This window comes from Heterodontus francisci, chromosome 8 (assembly GCF_036365525.1).
Source record: "Heterodontus francisci isolate sHetFra1 chromosome 8, sHetFra1.hap1, whole genome shotgun sequence".
Lineage (NCBI taxonomy): Eukaryota > Metazoa > Chordata > Chondrichthyes > Heterodontiformes > Heterodontidae > Heterodontus > Heterodontus francisci.
This window is the reverse complement of record NC_090378.1, coordinates 77,192,039-77,215,773: the sequence shown is the minus strand read 5'-3', so window position 1 is coordinate 77,215,773 and position 23,735 is coordinate 77,192,039. Positions and strand designations below refer to the sequence as shown.

Sequence of the window (23,735 nt, the reverse complement as noted above, 5' to 3'; positions counted from 1 at the left end):
TGGTTTGGTATCAAATTTTGTTTAATAATACTCCTGCAAAACACTTCGGGATGTTTTACTGCTTTAAAGGTAGCATATAAATGCAAATTGTTATTGTACCAGTATGTTTTTGTTTGTAAGTTATATGGGACTTTTGGGGTAATGCACCCTTGGGGGCTAAAAAGAGCCCAATAACATGTTCTTTTATAAACTTTTTTTTTAAGTTATATGTTTGGCATTGATAATTGTGATTTGTGTCTCTCGCTACAGATACTGAATGACAGAAGACAATTACCAGTCAAAAATTTTGAAGATGAAATCCTTAAATCAGTCGACTGCAATTCAGTAATCATTATTCGAGGTCAAACTGGGTGTGGTAAAACTACACAGGTCCCTCAATACATCCTTGATGATTACATCAGAAATGGCAGAGGTTCTGAGTGTAACATTGTAGTCACACAGGTGCGTGAGAAATGCTAAGAGATCTAAATGGCCCACTTATGGAAGTCAGTCTGTCTGAGAAATGTGCTTATTCACTTAATCTCCTTCAAATCCATCTCCAAAGGGATGGACCTGTCCACTTGATTCCAGATAATCCTGCAGTGGGTAGGTGGTTCTAGTTGGATAGATAACAGAAAGCTGGTGGTGCTCTGTACTGGTAAGCTGCACAATTTCAGGCCTGACTGTTTGTTTGTTTAAAAACCTCACCTAAATTGTCTGGGTTTAGGTTAGTTGGTTTATCTCTAGAGTTTATTCTGTGTTAAGCAGATTGAAACTGCTATGGTTTTTGGAGGCTCTTAAACATGATAATTGAAACATCTTGATGTGACAAAATTAAACTCTCTTTCCCTCTGCCCCCCCTACCCCACCCCCAGCCAAAATAAATTTGACTCCAAATAGAGCAATGCAAACTCGATATTTTAAGTTTGTCAAATAGAAGTGGTGTACTGGTGGTTAGTGGTAGACTGTTTGCAGAACAAGCCAAAAAATCACTACTGCAGTCTACATTTCAAACATAGGTTTGATATCTATATTTTTGTACATGCAAAATGTTAATGCACTTTAATGTAATCAGTTAAACAGTATTTGGAAAGCTCCAAATATAATGAATTATTTTTAAATGCTGGAAACAGTGGCTTAGGTAGCATCTGTTGAGAGAATATTAGTTGTTTTGGGTATTGAACCCTTTGGTACTGGAAGTAATGCGTATATATGCAAACCTGTAATGTTTCATTTCCTGTTGTATTATTTTCCAGCCTCGACGTATTAGCGCTGTGTCAGTTGCAGAACGTGTTGGTTGTGAACGAGGAGAAGAATTAGGCAAGAGTTGTGGTTACAGTGTTCGTTTTGAATCCATATTGCCAAGGCCACATGGCAGCATAATGTTCTGTACTGTTGGTTAGTATTGCATTGCAAGACAACTGACTTGCACTAAAATTGTTTTGTGCAAAAAATGCAAAGCTAATATGAATCCTTCATGAGCAATGCTGTCCTCATTTATATTTTGTTTGTTTATGGAGGTTAGAGGTGGTTGGAAATCTTGTGCTCATCCAGGTGAAGGATGTTGGGATCTGGGCAAATCAGAGTACAATTCTGCTTTTTAAAAAAAAAAATGAATCCTGTCCATAACACAATGTTTGAAGATCTTTTTCAGATTAGGGTTGCCATAAGCAACAGTGTCCAAGCTTTTCCTTTGTGTTTATTTAAATTTGTGCCATGGGGCCCTGTGGGACACATACAAAGCTAACTTTCATTGATTTGTACGCATTTCAAGCTGCTGATACATGCAGATCTTGGTGCTGCTGCCTCAAAAGTGGCTTAATCAGCACTAAGAATAGGCCTATGCAATCTGCCAAAATTAAAAAGAAGCAGCAAGTGATATATTAAGTGTGAATAGGGCTAAATTGCTTGGGTTTTGTGAGATGCAAATTGCCCATGATCCATAATTTGGGCATCCCAAACATTTAACACACATCTCGAAATACTTTTCATTCAGTGCACCTTGACTGTTTCCCGTCCAGTCTATGTTTATGAATCCCTTTCACACTATTCACTTATTTATTATACAGTAGTGTGATATGAGGCAAGTGTTCTGAGAACAGTACTGGATAACATCGCTTTCCAGCCTGTGAATCTGAAACCATCAACAACATAGGCTTGAAACATGAGCAGTTGAGATAGGGAACTCTTGGGTGGGAGGGAACGAAAAGCAGAAATGAGTATTATTGTTAGGGCCCTACCAAATTCATGGCTGTGAAAAATGCGTCACGGACTGTGAAATTGGTCATTTTGAGAACTTCGAGCATTTTGGTGATTGACACAAGGTTCAACTCGCTGATTGGGAGATGAGGGAGGGCTTCCGGTGCACTTTTGAGACAAGCAGTCTCCAGTATTAACAGACAAGTGAGAATGCCAGAATGAGCAAATCAAAAAGGGCCGCAACCATTACTACAGCACATAAAGTGAAAGAATTTGGAAGCCAAATTCTGCATGCCGATGGTGGAATATTGGTTTGTACAAGCTGCACTGTTTTTTGTTGGATCATACACGGCGGGCGACGGTTCATCGCTACTTCCGAAAGCCATCACAACAGAAAGAGAGCATTGATGCTGCACTGCTGGAAAACGGAACACGCAAAAAAAAAGCAACAATTTAATCTCTTTTTAAGAGGTCGACAGAGAGCTCAGAAAATCATCAGGTGGTTACAGTGGAACTTGTGAATGCTTTTGCAAGTGCCAGCATACCATTGGAAAAACTTGATCATCCTAAGCTGCAACGTAAATCAAGGTAATATACAAAATGGTGGTACAATTATTTGCCAAGTGCAAATAAACTATGACATGACTACCTACTGTAGGTTTTTGCTACACATTGTGAGGAGGTGAATTCTCACAATGCATGTGAGCCTTTTGCCAACCAATGAACAAGGCAACTATGTGCTGCATGTTTTGTTTGATTTTATGTCTGGTAAGGCCAAAGATGTAGAGTCAGGAAAGTGAACAGTGCTTGCAGACTGCATTCACTTAGAAGCTGTTAATTACACCAGTTTCCCAAGCAATACTCAAAACAGTTTTAAAATAGGGTGCAGATTTCAACAAAGTTTTCATGAGTGACAAAATCTTTCAAATCTGTGCTCCAAGGTGTCATGTTTCCATATGACATGGCATGCACAAATAATTTGTCAGTGAGCTATGGTAAAGCGAGTTTGGTAAAGTCGACAAACTGGTCAGCAACATGAAAAAAGATCTTCAAACATGCCCTAGCTGCAAGCTTTGATACAAGCATCACATTGTAAATGCAGCTGAAATGACTGAAATTAGGGAACAAAACATCACCCTTCCTCCAGAGTCAGTAATTACACATTGGAATTCTTGGTTTTGGGCAGTACAGTATTATGCAGCTTACCTGAAATACTACTCAAGACTTCATAACATAAGAAATAGGAGCAGGAGTAGACCCTTCAAGCCCGTTCCGTCATTCAGTGCGATCACGGCTCATCTTCTACTTGAACACCATTTTCCTGCTCTATCCCCATATCCTTTGATGTTTTTAATATGTAGAAATCTATCAATCTCAGTCTTTAATGTACTCAATGATTAAGCCTCCACAGCCCACTGGGGCAGAGAATTCCAACAATTCACCATCCTCTGAGTGAAGAAGTTCCTCCTCATCTCAGTCCTAAATGGCCTGCCCCTTATTCTGAGATTATGTTCTCTGGTTCTCGACTTGCCAGCCAGGGGAAGCATCCTTTCTGGATCTACACTCTCGAGCCCTGTAAGAATTATGTATGTTTGAATGAGGTCACCTCTCATTCTTCTAAACTCCAGAGAATAGCAAAACTGGAGTCAATGGGAATCAGGGGGAAACTATCTGCGGTTGGAGTCATACCTAGTGCAAAGGAAGATGGCTGTGGTTGTTAGAGGGCAATCATCTCAACTCCAGGACATCACTGTAGGAGTTCCTCAGAGTGGTGTCTTCGGCGCAGCCATCTTCAGCTGCTTCATCAATAACCTTCTTTCAGTCATAAGGTCAGAAGTGGGGATGTTCGTTGCAGATTGCACAATGTGCAGCACTGTTCACGACTCCTCAGGTACTGAAGCAGTCCATGTAGAAATGCAGCAAGACTTGGACAATATCCAGGCTTGGGCTGATAAGTGGCAAGAACATTTGCGCGCCACACAAGTGCCAGGCAATGACCATCTCCAACAAGAGAGAATCTAACCCTCTCCCCTTGACATTTAGTGGCATTATGATCGCTGAATCCCCCACTATCAACATCCTAGGGGTTACCATTGACCAGAACCTGAACTGGAGTAGCCATATATATAATAAAAGCAAAATACTGCAGACGCTGGAAGTTTGAAATAAAAACAAGAAATGCTGGAAATTCTCAGGTCCGGCAGCATCAGTGCAGAGAGAAGCAGAGTCACCGTTTCAGGTCAGGGACCTGAAGACGGATCCCTGACCTGAAATGTTGACTCTGCTTCTCTGCACAGATGCTGCTGGACCCTGCTGAGTATTTCCAGCATTTCTTGTTTTTATTAGCCATATATATACCGTGGCTACATGAGCAGGTCAGAGGCTAGGAATCTTGCGGTGAGTATATCGCCTCCTGACTCCCCAAAGTCTGTCCACCATCTACAAGGCACAAGTCAGGAGTGTGATGGAATACTCTGCACTTGCCTGGATGGATGCAGCTCCAACAATACTCAAGAAGCTTCCAAGATACCATCCAGGACAAAGCAGCCCTCTTGCTTGGCACCCCATCCACAAACATTTACTCCCTCTGCCACCGACGCACAGTGGCAGCCATGTGTACCATCTACAAGATGCACTGCAGCAACGCACCAAGGCTCCTTTAGACAGCACCTTCCAAATCCGTGACGTCTACCACCTAGAAGGACAAGGGCAGCAGTTGCATGGAAACACCACCACCTGCAAGTTCCCCTCCAAGTCACACACCATCCTGACTTGGAATTATATCACCGTTTCTTCACTCTCACTGGGTCAAAATCATGGAACTCCCTTCCTAACAGCACTGTGAGTGTACCTACCCCACAAGGACTGCAGCAGTGGAAGACGACAGCTCATCACCACCTTCTCAAGGGCAATTAGGGATGGGCAATATATGCTGGCCGAGCCAGCGATGCCCACATATTGTGAATGAATTTTAAAAAAAAAAAGGCCCAGTCTGTTGAATCTTTCCTCATAGGACAATCCCTCCATCCAAGGAATTAGTTTGGTAAACCTTTGTTGCATTCCCTCTATGGCAAGTACTCTCCAAGTGCAGCCTCACCAAGGTTCTATATAATTGCAGTAAGACATCTTTATTCATATACTCAAATCCTCTTCTTATAAAGACCAACATACAATTTGCCGCCTTAATTGCTTGCTGTACCTGCATGTTAGCTTTCAGTGACTCATGAACAAGGGCACCCAAGTCCCTTTGAAGTTGAACACTTCCTAGCCCCCCTCCATATATGAAATACTCTGTTTCTCCTACCATAGTGGAAAGCCTCACATTTCTCCATTGTCTTACACCTGCTAAATTTTTGCCCACTCGCTTAGTTGTTCCAAATCCCCTTGAAGCGTCTTTGCATCCTACTCACAATTCACACTTCCACTTAGTTTTGTGTCATCTGCAAACTTGGAAATATTACATTTAATCCCCGCATCCAAATCATTGATATAGATTGTGAATAGCTGGGGCCCAAGCACTGATCCTTGTGGCACCCCACTACTCACAGCCTGCCAACCTGAAAATGACCCATTTAATCCTACTCACTGTTTTTTGTCTGTTAACCAGATCTCAGTCTGGGACTTGTGTGAGGATTTGCAAGATAATAGTTTAAAAAAAAAATTAGAGAAATTAATGGGACTTAAAGTAGATAAATCTCCTGGACCTGATCTACATCCCAGAGTGTTCCCAACTATATTCCCCCAACCTATGTGCTCTAATTTTGTTTGCTAACCTCTTATGGGGGCCCTTAACAAAAGCTTTCTGAAAATCTAAATATACCACATCGACTGGTTCCCCTTTTTCTATTCTGCTAGTTATATTCTCAAAAAAAGCTCTAACATGTTTGTCAAACATGATTTCCCTTTCATAAATCCATGTTCACTCTGCCCAATCCTACCATTATTTTCTAAGTGTCCTGTTATCACCTCCCATGTTATAGATTGTAGTATTTTCCCTAGACTGATGTTAGACTATTCCAATCTGTAGGAACCATTCCAGAGTCTATAGAATTTTGTATGATGACCATCAATGCATCTACTATCTCTGCAGCCACTTCTTTCAACACTCTGGGATGTAGATCATCAGGTCCGGGGGATTTATTTATTTTAAGTTCCATTACTTTCTCTGGTGCTTTTTATTGGCTAATAGTATCTTGCAGTTCCTCATTTGCACTAGTTTGTTGAATATCCATTATTTCTGTGAGGTTTTTAGTATTTTCCTCTGTGAAGACAGACACAATGTATTTGTTTAGTTTCTCTGCCAATTCATTATTCCCCATTATAAATTCTCCCGACTCCGCTTGTAATGGACCCACATTTGTTTTTGCTAATCTTTTCCTTTTTACGTATCTATAGAAGTTTTTACAGTCCATTTTTATGTTACTCACTAGTTGACTTTCATATTCTATTTTCCCTTTTTAAAATCTTTTTCTTGCTCTTCCTTTGCAGAATTCTAAAATGTTCCCAATTCTCAGGCTTACCATTTATTTTGGCAACTTCATAATATAGTCCTTGATTTCTTTCATTAGCCATGGTTGGAGCACTTCCCTTGTTGGACTTTTGGGCATTAAAGGAATGTATTTTTGTTGTTTACTATGAGTTAGTTCTTTAAATGTTAACCATTGCTTGTCTACCATCATACCTTTTAATGTAGTTTCCCAATCCACCTCATACTTTCACAGTTTACTTTGCTTAGATTTAAGACCCTAGTTTCTGATTTAACGTCATTTTCAAACTTAATATTGAATTCTATCATATTATAATCACTCTTTCCTAAAGGCTTCTTTACAAGATTGATTATTTAGCCATTTTTCATTGCACAATACTAGATCTAAAATAGTCCATTTCCTAGTTGGTTCCTCAACGTACTTCGTCTCAGAAGAGCTCACACTGACACCGAAAACAAGGTAAACAGACATTGTAACCCTTCTAAATGATGCTGAACTTAATGAGGAGGTTCAGTTTGTTGCCAAGACTGCTACACGACTGATGGATTTAACCATTTGGTTTGAATCTTGACACATCACAATCCATTAAGCTAACAATAAAGTAATGGATGTACTGTTCTTGGTTGAAGCAGTCAAATGAACAACACTCCGATACTGAATTAAATGCCTGTGCTCAACAGGTCTTTTCTTGCATGACAAAGAAGCTCAAACAATATTACTGCTACAGGGAAGAGTCAAGTGGTGAAGCAAAAACATCTCAGGTTTCAGCAACCACTGGTGGCGTTCCTGAAAGCTCTGTGTATCTTTGACCCTGCACAAATGCACCTGTTGATGGTGGATTTAAACTCATTTGACGTGATTCCTGGTTTTGACAAGAACTGGAGGCTGGAGATTTCTGCTTATAAAAACATTGCAAAAGAAGGGGATTATACTTCACCTGTGCTGTAGTTTTGGAACTCTGGAATGCAGAATCCCCCACCTTGCAGGGCTAGCAGGTGCTGTCTGACAATTTCCGCAAGCTCTGGACACAGTAGTATCTAAACACACCGCAGAGAAAGGAAATGAAGAAAGAAAGAGTTGTAGGTTGCTCCATGCTCACATTCAACCACTGACTTCAGTGAATAAAGAATGTGACCTGTTTATAGTCATCTTTTTCCAATAGTTTTTGATTATACAATAAATGCCATTTGACCAAGAACCCCTCTTTTTTTTGTTGTTTTGAAAGATCATTTTCATGGTTTGTTGTGACACTGAAATTTACGATTTAAATACACTAAATAGTGAAATTCACAATTCTTAAAATGCTGTGACCATGAAATTTGTAAAATTTGACTAAATTTGGTCGGGCCCCAATTATTGTCTGTTAATTTAATCAATGGCCAAAATGGGTTCTGATTGTTCGGTTAATGGTGATGTGTATTTTTGTTTTGTTTTGGCTGCCAGCAAGTTTCCATTTGACCTACTTCAGACTACACTTGGAGATCTGGGGACTAGATTTTGAGATAGTGTTTTATCACCTGGAACAAAAATAGCTTGGAAATTCCAACATGGTGAGCCTTTGAAAGTTAATGGAAGTCTTCTGTGAGTGCAGTAAGAGCTGCCTGCAAATATACGGTCAGGTGCCATATTATGACAATTCTCAGCAGAGCTTGTGCAAATTGCAAAAAATGAAATCTCACTTTTTAGTGGATCAGGAGCAACCTGATGCAACCCATGCAATCTGCCTAAAAGTTTGACTGACATCAAATAAATTGTACTTATTCAAAAACTGGTGATTATTGTACTCTTTTAGGTGTCTTGCTGAGGAAATTAGAAGCTGGCCTTCGTGGTATAAGCCATGTAATAGTGGATGAAATCCACGAGAGAGACATTAATGTGAGTATTTCTACATAGTTTACTTCCACAGGGACATCCAATATACTGTCTTCAATTTTAATCTTTTCTGTAACTTAATTTTTTTTCGGTGGGGGTTATAGGATTTTTTCCCCCTCTCCGTTCTCTTGCATTCCACATGCCATAGGTACCCTCTGTAGCCAGGAAATCAGGCTTCCGTAGCCATCAAGCCTATTTGTTTTCCCATCATATTTACACTATTGACAAAAACATTTTTTGTTGGCTGCAAATTCTGTGGCAGTTTCAGAAGGCCCTGATTTGCAAATTTCAGCACATGTTGCTTTTGGTGCCTATCTGTCAAGGTCTCATCATGCATAATGTCTTTACAACCTTTCCAATTGTTGTAAATTGCAGGAAGCCCCAGAAGTAGACTTGCAGTAGAGGTTCCATTTATTTTTCCTGACCATCAGCCAGAAGGTTAGCTGAACAGAGCCACGCTTTATTGCGCAACATACGAATATCCATCCCGCACTGTATGACATAAATCAAACTGACAGCCTGAGCAAAACACATTCATGTTAATACTGTTTTTGTTTTCATTCCTATACTTGGGATATTGCAGTAGACTATGTTTGCTAGTGCTATTAGGCAAGGTTAAAACTAACTTGGAGAGTAATGGGAACCAGGATGCAACAATGGAAAGAAAAAACAAGCTGCACAAAGGATTGGGAGAAACCGATAACACTAGGGTAAGAAATAATAAGGTATTAAGTGGGGCCAGAGTAAGAGGAAATGCAATAAAGTCTAAATTAGGGTTGCAATGCACATACGTAAAGGCACAGAGTGTGGTAAATAAGGTTGGAGTGCTGCAGGCACATAACCACGTGGGGATATGATATTGTGGTGATAAGAGACATGGCTCTAGAAAGGGCTGGACTGGGTGTTAAATATTCCTGCAGACAAGGTGTTTAGGGAGGATAGAGAAGGAAAGAAAGGAGGAAGGATGGGAGCATTTATTAAGGAGAATATTAGGATAGAGAGAGAGAATGTCCTAGAGGGGTCTAGGACAGAAACTATTTGGGTAGGGCAAAGGAACAATAAACGTACCATTACATTACTGGCCGTACTTTATAGGCCAACAAGTAGTAGGAAAGATGTAGAGGAACAAATTTGCAAGGAAATGAGAGAGGGTTGCAAAAACTGTAGTAGTGATAATGGGGGACTTTAATTATCCTAATATAAATTGGGATAGTAATAGTATAAAGGGCAGAGGGGTGGGGGTGGGTGTTGCCAGTGAAGTGTGTTCAGGAGAATTTTCTCGATCAGTATATTTCCAGCCCAATGAGGAAGCAGCCATTGCTGGATCAAGTTCTGGGGATTGAGGTGGATCAAGTGTCAGTAGGAGAACATTTAGAGGACAGTGATCATAGTGTCGTAAGGTTTAGTTTAGCTATGGAAAAAGACAAGGAGCAATCCCTCAATTTCGGTCGTATGAGAATGGATCTGGCACAGGTAAATTGGAATCAATCGAATAATGGGCTGCCTTTAAAGAGGAGTTAGATTAGATGTAGTCAAGGTACAATCCCACAAGAGGGAAAAGTAGGACAAACCAAGCCAGATCTCCTTGGATGATGAAAGAGATAGAGGGTAGGATGAAGCAGAAAAAGAGTGTTTCTGACAAATGTCTGATTGATAATACAAGTGAGAACCAGGCTGAATATAGAAGGTTCAGAGGATAAGTGAAAAAAGAAATGAGAAGCAAAGAGACAGTATCAGAAGGGACTGGCAGGTAACATAAAAGGGAATCCAAAAGTCTTCTATAGGCATATAATAGTAAAAAGGTAGTTAGAGGAGGAGTGGGGTTGATGAGGAGTAGGACCAAAAAGGGATATATTTATGGAGGCCGAGGGCAAGGCTGAGGTACTAAATGAGTACTTTGCATCTGTTTTTGCCAAGGAAGAAGATGCTGCCTAGTGAAAGAGAAGGTAGTTGAGATGTTGGATGGGCTAAAGATTGAAAGAGAGGAGATATTAGCAAAGCTAGCTGTATTTAAAGTTGATAAGTCACCAGGGCTGGATTAATGCCTCAGGATGCTGAGAAAAGTAAGGGTGGAAATTGTGGTCATAATCTTCGAATCTTCTTTCGATGTAGGCGTGGTGCCAGAGAAGTGGAAATATTACACCCTTTTTCAAAAAAGGATGTAAGGATAAGCCCAGCAACTACAGGCCAGTCAGTTTAACCTTGGTAGTTGGGAAGATTTTAGAAAATCTGGGACAAAATTAACAGTCACTTGGACAAATGTAGGTTGACTAAGGAAAGCCAGCATGGATTTGTTAAAGGTAAATGATGTTTAACTAATTTGATTGAATTTTTTTTTTTGATGTTTGAGATGGTTGATGAGACTAATGCAGTTGATGTACATGGACTTCCAAAAAGCATTTGATGAAGTGTCAGAAAACCGATGAGTCAGCAAAATGAAAGACCATGGCCTAAAAGGGACAGTGGCAGCATGGGTACAGAGTTGGCTGACTGGAACAGAGTAGTGGTGAATGGTTGTTTTTTGGACTGGAGGAAGGTATACAGTGGGGGATCCCTGGGGTCGGAACCAGGATCACTGCTTTTCTTGGCCTATGTTAATGATGTAGACTTGGATGTACAGGGCACAATTTCACAATTTGCAGATGACATAAAACTTGGAAGTATTGTGAACTGTGAGGAGGATAGTGATAGATTTCAAGAGGGCATAGGCTGGTGGAAAGGGTGGACATGTGTCAGGTGAAATTTAATGCAGAGAAAGGTGAAGTGATACATTCTGGTAGGAAGAATGAGGAGAGGCAACATAAAATAAAGGATACAATTCCAAAGCTGGTGCAGGAGCAGAGGGACCTGGGGTTATATGTGCACAAATCATTGAAAATGGCAGGGCAGGTTGAGAATGTGGTTAAAAAGGGATACAGGATGCTGGGCTTTATAAATAGAGTCATAGATTATAAAATTAAGGAGGTTATGGTGAAACTTGATAAAATACTGGTTCGGCTTCAACTGGAATATTGTGTCAAATTCTGGGCACCACGCTTTAGGAAGGATGTTAAGGCATTAGCGTGGGTGCAGAAATTTTTGAGAATGGTTCCAGGGATGAGGGACTTCAGTTATGTGGATCGATTTGGAGAAGCTGGGGCTGTTCTCTGTAGAGAAGAGAGCATTTAGAGGAGTTTTGATCAAAATCATGAGGGGTCTGGACAGAGTAGATATGGCGAAACTGTTCCCATTGTCGGAAGGGTCGAGAACCAGAGGACACTGATTTAAAGTGCATGGCAAAAGAACCAAAGGCAACATGAGGAAAAACTTTTTCACAGCGTGTGGGAAGCAGCTGGAATGCATTGCCTGAGCGCGTGTTGGAGGCAGAGTCAATTGTGGCTTTCAAAATCTGAATAGAAGAAAATGCAGGCCTATGGAGAAAGAGCTGGGGAGTGGGAAGAGCTGAGTTGCTGTTGCAGAGAGCTGGTGTGGACATGATGGGCCAAATGGCCATCTTCTGTGCTGTAACCATTCTATGATTCTATATACAAGGTCAAAATCTGGAGACATTGTTGTTTATCAATTTCCATTATCCACCATTGGTGTTAATGTTCCATTGTACTGTATAATACAAGATACCTTTGACAAAAGTTGAGGAACCACATTTTTAAAAAAAATTTGCTATGAAGCTGAAGGTTCCATACCCATTTTCATTCATTGCCTTTTTGGGTTTTATTCTGTGCATTGAGTTCCTAGACTCCTGCCTGGGTTAAGGTTATGACAGCTGGCACTTCCAAGAAGGCTTTGCATACTTTTCCTTCTTCGTGTCTCTGAGGAGGCAAATTTGAGTGCGTCTTTGAAAGAACTCTTGGTATCAGCATCAGCCAGAAGCAACTCTGGGACTTCCTGCATGATACAACAATCTGAAAATTTGTAAAAATATTATACATGAAGAGACCTTGACAAAGGGATTGACACCAAAAGCAGTTTTTGCTCTAAGTTGAAACTACCACAGAATTTGCAACCAACAAAAAATGTTTTTTTTGCCAATAATGTAAACATGATGGAGCAGCAAGTGACGTTGATGGCGATGGAAGCACACTTTTCTGGCTGGACTTCGTTATAGATCATAATGACGTTGATAAATTATTTAATATATCTTCCTATGTAGTGAACTATTTTTAGAGTAAACAAAAATTTCCTTAATTCCCTTTCAGACTGATTTTCTCCTTGTGGTTTTGCGGGATGTTGTCCAAACTTATCCTGATATCCATGTTATTCTCATGTCTGCTACTATTGACACCACCATGTTCAGAGAGTACTATTTTAACTGTCCAATAATTGAAGTATATGGAAGAACATTCCCTGTTCAAGGTGCGTAAAAACCAGTGTAATGCATTTCTAATGAGCTGCAAATTAAAGATTATGATTTCAATACAGCTGTTTATTTTGTAATTTTAATAGATTATCTATAATTTAAGCCACACGCTACTCATCACTTATTTTAGTTAACTGTTTGGGTAAATAATGTAATCACCTGAAGAACGTTATTAGAAAATCAGATAGTTTGCAGGCCGCACCATTCACTGAGCCAAATTCCGGCTTTACCTCTGCGCTGAAGGCAACTTAGACCTGGTAAGGTTTGACTTTTCCAAGAGGAGAAGGTAGCGAGAGGAACTGATTTATTGGCATTTTGATGTTTCTTCATTTTTAGTCTATTTAAAGTAAGTAGATTATAAAAAATTCAATTTTTTACACTGTAAAAAGTGTTTCTGGAGAAATAGGCAGTGTTGTCATTTAAAAGGACCTGGATCTGCACCTGAAGTGCTGTAACCTGCAAGGTGGGATTAGATTGGGCAGCTGGTTTTTTCAGCTGGCACAGACATGATGGACTGAATTACGGCACAGAAAGAGGCCACTTTTCTATGGTTCTATAGGAAATTCATGTAGCATGATACTGCTTCAGTGCTGAAAATGTTGTATAAAGTAGCTTTTCTCCTTTTTAAAAAAAATGACGACCACAAAATCTTTCCAAAAGTTTTACTCTGCATCCATTTTGTTTTTATATTACGTGCATGTTGTATATAAAAAATAAATCATTGATGGAATTATGGATTGCCATCCCCAGAACATTGGAAAAATTCACAATTCCCAGAAAATTCTGAATTTCACTTCTTCAGGCAGCATAAACCGGTGATCCTTGCTATAGATCTTTACGATTGCTAAAAACAATTGCCTGTCTTTTAGAATTTCACGATAATATTACTATACATTCAATGTTGCTGTGTTTCTGCCTTGATTATAGTACTTCAAGTACCTTTGTTGATTATTCCAGAATATTTCTTAGAAGACTGTGTACAGATGACTCAGTTTGTTCCTCCTCCGAGAGACAAGAAGAAAAAGGACAAAGATGAGGACGGTGGTGGAGATGATGAGGAGGTATCAACAGATCTTAATTTTGATTGGGGATATTTAGGCTATGTCAAAATCAAACTTTCACAGCATTCTCTAATACCAGGTTCTGATCTGAAAGATGTAGTAGTGTTTGCCCAAATTTGCATATTCTTCAAATTGAATAAAGATTACAGGATTATAAATAATTATCTGTCATTTGGAGATGAGTCAAACAATATGGCTCTGGATATAATGTATACTTTGATTATTTTCCATTAAAACTGCAACTGTGATCCCCTGAAGGTGAGTTTGTCCAGTGATTAACTCAGCCATGCAGACCAGAAGTTCCCATATTTGATTGCTGATCTGTGCTGTTTCCCGCTTTTAGCTGGGGCAGTGGTAAGAAGACAACAACGCTGCTCAGCAAATTGGGTACTCTCCAGAGGATTAGCTTTACAGGTGGGTGTCAGGCAGAAGAAACACAGCTCCCTGGCTGGACCAATAATTTAGATCTGCAATATAAGCACAAGATAAGGAAATTTGAACTGTTTTAAACAAAAAAAATTAATAAAATCAGAGAAAATTGTAGTTAATGGTAATTAAGCAAACCACCAGAACAATTTATGCTTTTCTTGGAATTGCAGTGTGCCAATGACTTGAGCAACTACCGGCTCAAGTATCTGGATATTGGTGCAACCTGCAATGATATAATCAAAGCAAAATACTGTGGATGCTGGAAATCTGAAATGAAACGGTGCTGGAAATATTCAGGTCTGGCAGCATCTGTTAACTCTGTTTCTCTCCACAGGTGCTGCCAGACCTGCTGGGTATTTCCAGCACTTTCTACAGTCATGTTAGTTTGATGTTGCAGTCAAGTTTGTTGAATTATAATAATTAATGTCTGCCTTGCTAGGTGAACTGTAACAACATCTGTGGTGATGACTATGGGGCAGAAACCAAACGTGCTATGGCTCAAATGAGTGAAAAGGAGACCCCTTTTGAACTGATAGAAGCATTACTCAAGTACATTGAAACACTGGATGTAGATGGGGCAGTTCTTGTTTTCCTACCAGGCTGGAACTTGATTTTTGCAATGCAAAGACACCTGGAAATGAACCCTTACTTTGGTATGTGTCTGTCTTGTTTTTATGCTATCATTTTTGCCCAGTTTGTATGTTGACTTAAAATAAATGTTTTTTAATATCATGCCCTTTTTTGTGACCCATGGTTTGAGTGGAGATAGTCTTTTCATGCTGTTAGTTCTTGGTAGGTCAACTTGATAAGTGGTAGGAGGGAGTTATTCACTTAAACTGTTTTACTCCCCATGCTGGATGCACCATTCATATACAAAAGACTGAAAGATTTGTTTCCAGGCTTCCACAAGGTCAGTCACAAGGAAGGATGTGAGAAGGGCTCCAGGACAAGATTGCTTCTGTTATTTTCCCAATTCCAACAAGTCTTTTTAATTTCCTCGAGGCTGTTTGAATTTTACTTTTGTTTTCCTTGAAATTTCCTCCCACTTTCCTCCTCCTCCTTCTCATTTCTCCATTCCCAAATTCATGCTTTTGCGTAGCCATATGGGCAATGGTGCACAGGCACGCACACATTGTTCCAGCTTGATGGTGATTAGGAGCAGGAACACTGGGTAATTTTTGCATCCCTAAATCCAAGGCCACTGTGATCAATTTTAGAGTCCTCATTAGGGTTCCACACAAGATCAGATAACTCAAGGAACTGTAGCAAAAACTTGGGCCGTTCCTGGTCTGTACTGCTCAGCTATTCATTTAGCCATTGGGGAGTGGAAAATGCATTTAAATGTCTGAACAAAGGATTCATACGTTTTCAAATGCAAATCTGGGTCATGGAAGTGAATTGATGCTGTTCTGACCCACGGTGGCACCCAATCCCTCATTTTTATCAGTCACTTTGAGTGGTGAAGTGAATGAGCTTGGTCATTAGTTTGGTCATCTGTTGCCAGCCCACAAATTACCTGATTTGTTGAATGAATTTTCATAAGTTGGGGGTTTTGAACTCAGCATCATGGGTCTCCTCTTGTGCTGCGTGATTCTAGTAGGCCATCGCGCCTGTGCTGGCTACAGGTCTAGTGATATAACCAATACACTATTGTAACCACTTTTCACATTCATGTTATTTGATCTGAAAATTACAAGACATTAGCCATTTTAAAAAAAATTTCAGTTCAATTTTGGAGAGTTCATAAAATTTAGTTACATTCTTTTACTCCAAGTTGTATATACACTTCTTTAACAATGCTAAGATTACTGATGGGAAGAACAGCTTTTAGTATTGATTATTCTGATTGACTTACTGGTATAGTATGGAAGTTAAGTCTGTGTCCAAAGAACAAAGAACAGTACAGCACAGGAACAGGCCATTCGGCTCTCCAAGCCTGCGCCGATCTTGATGCCTGCCTAAACTAAAACCTTCTGCACTTCCGGGGACCGTATCCCTCTATTCCCATCCTATTCGTGTATTTGTCAAGATGCCTCTTAAATGTCCCTATGGTACCTGCTTCCACCACCTCCCCCGGCAACAAGTTCCAGGCACTCACCACCCTCTGTGTAAAGAACTTGCCTCGCACATCCCCTCTAAACTTTGCCCCTCTCACCTTAAACATATGTCCCCTAGTAAATGATTCTTCCACCCTGGGAAAAAGCTTCTGACTATCCACTCTGTCCATGCCGCTTATATCTTTGTAAACCTCTACCATGTCGCCCCTCCACCTCCGTCGTTGCAGTGAAAACAGTCCGAGTTTATCCAACCTCTCCTCATAGCTAATGCCCTCCAGACCAGGCAACATCCTGGTAAACCTCTCCTGAACCCTCTCTAAAGCCTCCACGTCCTTCTGGTAGTGTGGCGACCAGAATTGCACGCAATATTCTAAGTGTAGCCTAACTAAAGTTCTGTACAGCTGCAGCATGACTTGCCAATTTTTATACTCCATGCCCCGACCGATGAAGGCAAGCATGCCGTATGCCTTCTTGACTACCTTATCCACCTGCGTTGCCACTTTCAGTGACCTGTGAACCTGTACGCCCAGATCGCTCTGCCTGTTAGTACTCCTAAGGGTTCTGCCATTTACTGTATACTTCCCACCTGCATTAGACCTTCCAAAATGCATTACTTCACATTTGTCCAAATGGGATTAGAATAGTTAGGTGCTTGATGGTCGGCACGGACACGATGGGCCGAAGGGCCTGTTTCTGTGCTGTATAACTCTGACTCTAAACTCCATCTGCCATTTCTCCACCCAAGTCTCCAACCGATCTATATCCTGCTGTATCCTCTGACAATCCTCATCACTGTCCACAACTCCACCAACCTTTGTGTCGTCCGCAAACTTACTAATCAGACCAGCTACATTTTCCTCCAAATCATTTATATATACTACAAACAGCAAAGGTCCCAGCGGAACACCACCAGTCACATCCCTCCATTCAGAAAAGCACCCTTCCACTGCTACCTTCTGTCTTCTATGACCGAGCCAGTTCTGTATCCATCTTGCCAACTAATCAGATATAAAATAACTCAAAGCAATGACTGCTTAATAAATTGAAACTGCAAACCAAATAAGTTTCCAGTACTTGACGTTTGGTCTTCAAATATTTACTGCACCTTTCAACTAAGTATTTGTAGGCCTACAAAACCTTAACATTAATTTAAAAAGAATGAAAATCACCAGAGTTGTTTTCACTGTTATGGGTGCACTTTATAGGTCGGTTCCTTCTAAAATGTACAATAAAACTATATTGTAAATGAACACTAAAACCTTCTTCTACTTAACAGGAAGCCATAGGTACAGAATTCTGCCATTACATTCGCAAATTCCACGGGAAGAACAGCGCAGAGTGTTTGATCCTGTGCCACCAGGAGTCAGAAAGGTTAGATAGTAAATGATAATTTAGAGCCAAGTATGAATTTAAAGTGGAAAGAATGTTACTCGGCTCTTAATTAGCTGTCTGTGTAATAGTATTTTGAGTCCTGTGGTGAAATTTGAAGCCTGAAGCTGTAGTTTTTGAATGGTGGGGTCGAGGAGCATAAAGCCTCCTGGTATGTCTTTTAACTTGGCAGTTTGATTGTGCCAGTCTTTTTCATATTTGCTAGAAATTGATGAGGGAGGTGGTGTTTATTGGTGGAATGCTATGTGGCGTACAAATGTCTTTTTTAAGAAATTACTGTTAGCAAAGAATTATGTTTCAGCTAATGAACTTCCTTTCAACATTTGAGCAAGGATTAGTATGCCTTCTGGATGTTGATCTTGGACACGTAAAGTTCAGTAACAGCTAATGTTTGAGATACGGCAAGTACTTTTGCCTGCCCCACTGCCCCAACACAGAGTCCATGATTAAGCTATTTTGGGGAACAGCGAGAGAGAGGGTTAAAAACACAAGATCTTAGTATTTTAGGAGGAGCCAGTACAAAGTGATCAGCTATTGATATCTAGAAAATAGATGAAACATTTTCCAGTATCCTTAACAAATGTTGAGCAGTTCTGTGATCGGGAGGACAGTCCAATCAGTTGCATGAAGTAGTGAGCAGTGTACTTTACTTTAATTCTGTATGCTTTGCTACCACCAGGTTATTTTGGCCACAAACATCGCAGAAACGAGTATTACCATTAATGATGTGGTTTACGTTATTGACTCATGCAAGTGAGTGATCATCTTTGCATCTTGACATTTGAGGAAATTGTGGTTTATATATGTTAAAATTTTTCTTAAAATGAGCAAGCTTGCATTTGTATAGTGTCTTTCATGTTTCAGGATGTCTCAAAGTGCTTTGCAACCAATGGATTATTTTTGTAGTGTAATTACTGTTACTTAACAGGTAAATACTGCAACCAGTTTTTACTGTGCCAAGTCCCACAATCTGCAGTGAGATAATGACCAAACAATCTGTTTTGGCTGTTTGTTTGAAAGATAAATATTGGATTGAACAATGCAAGAACTCATCTGTGCCTCTTCAAATGACTCTATTGTTTTTTTTTACCTCCACCAGGTGAGCTAGGCCTCAGTTTAGCATCTCATCCAAAAATTGGCACCTTCAACAATGCAGGACTCCCTCGATAGTGCTTAACTGTGTTATGGCCGGTGTGTATGCACAGGCCTTCTAGAAGGGCTTGAAACCATAAACTTCTGATTCAGAGGCAAAAATGTTCCACTGTAACAGAATGTATTCCAACTAATTGATCTCCAAGGAATTGCATGCGAGGAGTTAAGACCAAATGCATTATTCAGGTTTAGACATGGAGAAAAGGGAGGAGGCGGATGGAAGGAAAAAGGAGTGGTGATGAGAAAGGGAGGGAGGGAAAGGGGCGAACACTGGAGGGAAAGACAAGGGAACTGCCTCAGATATGGTGGTGTGGGGTGGAATGCTGCATCTGTCCGTGGGAGTGCAAGGGGTCTGGAATTTACCCTTTCTCTTGATGAGAGAGAAGTTACCTTTGCTCCTCCACAAGGGCTGGATTTTCATCTGAGAGTTGGGGAGGATTGTGGTGACCTACCTTTCCATAGGCCTTGATTTTTATCTCATTGCAAGGGAGGGAGATCAACTCCCTTTGCATTATCTGATTATAGGAAATTATGTGATTACTACAGGAGTTGCTGGGTGGTGAGGGTTACTTCAAGAGTATGGCAAGATGGCCAAGCCTAGAAATGGGAAAACTGCAATAACCCAACACCAATGAAAGGGAAGGTATTAATGGCCAAAATTTTCAGCTTTGGAGAAAAGGTAGGGGAAGTGAGGTGGTTCCAGTCAGTAAAGTTTCTGCATGGCATTTGGCACCCCTGTATAACAGGAGAAGGGTAAGTCCAGTATCACAGGAGAGTTTGAGCAACATTGCTTGCCAACAAATGCTAAGTGTGGTTCTGCACCAGGTGCTAACAGGGCTGGAGCGAGGCACAAATATAAGCTGCTGGATCAAACAGGAGGTCAAAAGTTTCTCTGCCAGAGCAGAGGCTATCTGTGTGGGAGATTTCCAAACAAAATTAGGGAGGAAAAGCATTGTAGAGAATGGCAGTGAATCAAAGGCAATAAGTGGACCTGAAGGAAATGCCAATGAATGGAATAGAATGGCTGGAATGTAAAGCTGTCCAGGCACAATTGAAAGTGAACAAGGCAAGTTTTGCCATCCTAACCAATATTTATCACTCGGCAGAATAGACTGACTGATCAATTATCACATTTTGTTTGTGGGGCATGGCTTTTTCTAGGACCATGCTGTGCTCTATTTGGCTGCCACATCTGCATACAAAACAGAGTGCACTTCAAAAGTAACGTATTGACTGTGAAGCACTTCGGGACATTCTGAGGACAGGAAAAGTGCTACTTAAATGCTGATTCTTTATTCTCTGCACTTTTCAATTTATTTAATATAGAACATGTAATATACTTAAAAGTTACATTGCCACTGGTGTCAAATTCCAGGCCAAACGAGCAGCATTCGCCGTTTATTATGCTTAAATGTACCACAGAATTTCTGTGGGTTTGTACACTGATTTGCGGTTATCAGTCAAAGCAGCACAGTGCCTTTCACAGATTCTGGGACCTACGTGAACAGGACAAGCAACGTTTTGTCTTAATCAACCAATCAGAATAAATAATCTTAGTTGAGGAATGCAGAGTTTATAATGAGGTATAAGTTAGAATATTTAATTCAATGTAAAATCATGTGCAAGGAAGCAAAATAAAGAGAAAGACGGATGGGATTGAGAGAGAGGTGACAAAGAAATTAAAAAATTAAAATCTGCAATAATATCTGAAGGAATGAGACTCCTCACTTGTGAAAATACATTTTCAGTGCAAAAGTGGTGGTTTGACTGTAATTAAAATGTCGAAGTGTGTCTTGCCACTGTAGCCCACACATGCTCAAGCTCCGACATCGTTTGAACGCATCCGCAAATTTGCCAGTTTGTCGGGTTCAAGTCGCACATGTGCACGCTGATGTCAGCACATGTGCTGTGTCCAGCCGGGAGTGAGTGAGTGAGTGGGCAGGCGGGAGGGAGGAAGCTGGGGGACAAGTGGCGAGTCCAGCCAAGAGGGAGCGAGGGGACAAGCGGTGAGTGCAACTGTGGGGACTGGTGGGGGGGGGGGTGCGGGGGTGGGTTGGGGGGGTGTGGAGAAGCGGCTACTGAGGGGAGAGGGGGTTTGCGCTTTTTCAGCTGACATTGAGACTACAGGGCACGCCGAGCAGAATTTGCCAATGCAGAGTTTATTCACTTTTCTGTGTGTAATTGAGCAGCGCATCTTTATTACAGGCAGCTGCCTGAAATGTTGCTGACCGTGGCGTTTCAATGCTGCTGCATTTGAGCATTTGCAAGTAGTGTGCCATTTAGTGGGTTGGGTTGTTGTCAAACGCGTTCTTAAAATTTACGCTGCCATTTAAAAAATTCACTGACACTGGAATGGACAAGTCCTAACTTTTTCTGGAGTGTTTAGTAGTATCTAATGTATAAATACCATAACTTCATACCTTTCATGTGTTTCAATGCTGACGCTTTTGGCGAGGTACTAGTGTAGAATAGTTTGTGTGGCAAATTGGATTGCATCTTCCAGATTTCCACATTTAGCAGCATATTTGTGGATACTGGAAGTTGCTGTCCAATTTATTCCTTAAGAACAGTGAGTCCTGATAGCCCCGCCATTGTTCTTACCGCAAAATCCGGGCCGTTGTATTAAGGGAATGAGAATGAAAAGCTTGCTGCGCTGCTGCCCAATGGCTTTGTGCTGAAACTGCATACTAATTCACTGGACCAAAATATCGTGTAACTGATGTAATATATGATAGTGAAAAGCCTGTCACGTCCGCGCCGACAGATGTTATCCCCCACCCCCCATTGTCTTAATATATGATACTTAAAAGACTGATTTTGAGGATATACATCCTGGATCACAGGCTTGCTGTGTGAATAATTTATAAGTAGCTGACCAATAGTTCACAATCTGTCAGCATTGGTCAAGTTGATACCACAGCATTTGTGTAATTGATATGTATCTCTTAAGCAATAGAAATTGCGTCATGCCTTTGCCGCACTTTGAAATGATGCATGATGTTAACTGTTCGACTCTGTTGACTGTGTTTTATCTGAATTCATTTTTCAGACAAAAAATGAAACTGTTTACATCTCACAACAATATGACCAACTATGCCACAGTGTGGGCTTCTAAGACCAATTTGGAACAACGACGGGGTAGGGCAGGGCGTGTCCTCCCTGGCTTCTGCTTCCATCTCTGTAGCAGGGCACGATTTGAGAGGTATGAATGAAATAATTGTTATTTAAAGTTCAATACAAGCAAATATATTGGGCTGAATTTTGTTGTGGTCCAGACGTCAGGATTTGTGGCGGTGGGGTGGGTGGACAGGAAGATTGTACTGGGAGCAGCCCACCACGGAGCTCGAAGCCGAGAGTGCTGGGCCTGATCTTTCCGGCGGTTGCGAGGCTCCGTGGCAGCCCCACCACCCCGCAGCTGGACGATGGGACCTGACTTTGAATATGTAAATTAAGAAAATGAATACATTTAAATAAAATTGTCAGCGATCTTACCTGCTGCCCGGGATCTTCTGAGCAACTGCTGGAACTCCCGCGCCTTCACTTTTCCATCCAGGAAAAGCTGGTGCTACTGAGGTAGGGAAAGGGGTACTTAGGATTTTCAGTGTAGTGGAGATTGGGGGTGCTTTGGGGTCAAATGTGCATTAATAGTGTAGGGGAGGGGGCGAAGGGGTGACCTCTGCACTTTGAATAGTTTGTGGGGTGGTGGGAACGGTTAAGTCTTGCATGTAAGCCTTTTGTGGGGGGGAGAGGGCAACTATCATCTGGAAGGGTTATGGTGGGGGAAGGTGCATTTTTTTTATTGCGGTGTACTGGGGGGGGCGGGGGCGCCTACGGTTTTAAATATTTAAATTTAGCAGTAGGTCTGGCTGCCCTTTTAAAAACGGCACCAGTGTCTGCACACAAGCAGCTGACGCCATTGCTGGCGTCGTAGAGCCTGCCCCCACCACATGATGAGGGGGTTGGGGGGGGAAACGATGTATTATACTAAACTGCTGCGCGGTAGAACATGGAAGCGCACGGCCTGCACATGTGGGCTACCATTTTTTTCACCCAGCAGCAGAAGAATAAAACTCAACCCATTGTGTTTAAGTAGTTTGCCTTGTAATGCAAGTCACTGAATTGCCATCTTTGGTGGATTTTGTAACCAAGTTCAAGTTTCTTGAAATAGGTTAATTATAACGTTAACAGGAAACAAATTATTGTATCTTCAACAACCAATCTTTGTCCACTCTCAGACTTGAAACGCACATGACTCCAGAGATATTCCGGACACCACTTCATGAAGTTGCTCTGAGCATCAAACTTCTTCGTCTGGGAGGAATTGGACCATTCTTAGCTAAAGCTATTGAGCCCCCACCTTTGGACGCAGTTATTGAGGCAGAACACACCTTACGAGGTGACTCCTGGTTGCATGAGTATAAAGCTGGTTTTTTTTTAATTGGTGAAAGTTTGTCATGTCCCTAAGAGACTATCTTGCAGTAGATTAATGTTTAATTTTATGTGCGAAGATTGTGCAACTTTTTAACCTCACCATAATGTATAGGAAATAATAGAAAGCAATGAAAACTCATTTAATAGAGTGTTCTCATAACACTTTAAATTGTGAGATTCCATATAGTCCATCAGGCCTTCCCTTAATATTGTAGCATTGAGTTCCTAAATTGGATGGTGCAATTTGATCGATCACAGCAGCATCCAAAGTAAAATTTTCTTTAGCTTTTCAACACAACAGAAGGTATGAAAATGAGCACCA

The 23,735-nt window shown here is 40.9% G+C and overlaps 1 protein-coding gene across 3 annotated transcripts in view; it reads left to right on the top strand.

Moving 5' to 3' along the window:
• Positions 1-23,735, top strand: part of dhx9 (DEAH (Asp-Glu-Ala-His) box helicase 9) — a 73,245-nt gene that overhangs the window by 34,192 nt on the left and 15,318 nt on the right. For all 3 annotated transcript variants that reach the window (XM_068037398.1, XM_068037399.1, XM_068037400.1), the window contains 10 exons: positions 250-441; positions 1,236-1,377; positions 8,458-8,540; positions 12,734-12,890; positions 13,852-13,955; positions 14,824-15,037; positions 17,718-17,812; positions 18,510-18,583; positions 22,032-22,184; positions 23,218-23,378. In XM_068037398.1, coding sequence (XP_067893499.1) covers positions 250-441; positions 1,236-1,377; positions 8,458-8,540; positions 12,734-12,890; positions 13,852-13,955; positions 14,824-15,037; positions 17,718-17,812; positions 18,510-18,583; positions 22,032-22,184; positions 23,218-23,378 — 1,375 coding nt within the window. The remainder of the gene's footprint in view (positions 1-249; positions 442-1,235; positions 1,378-8,457; positions 8,541-12,733; positions 12,891-13,851; positions 13,956-14,823; positions 15,038-17,717; positions 17,813-18,509; positions 18,584-22,031; positions 22,185-23,217; positions 23,379-23,735) is intronic.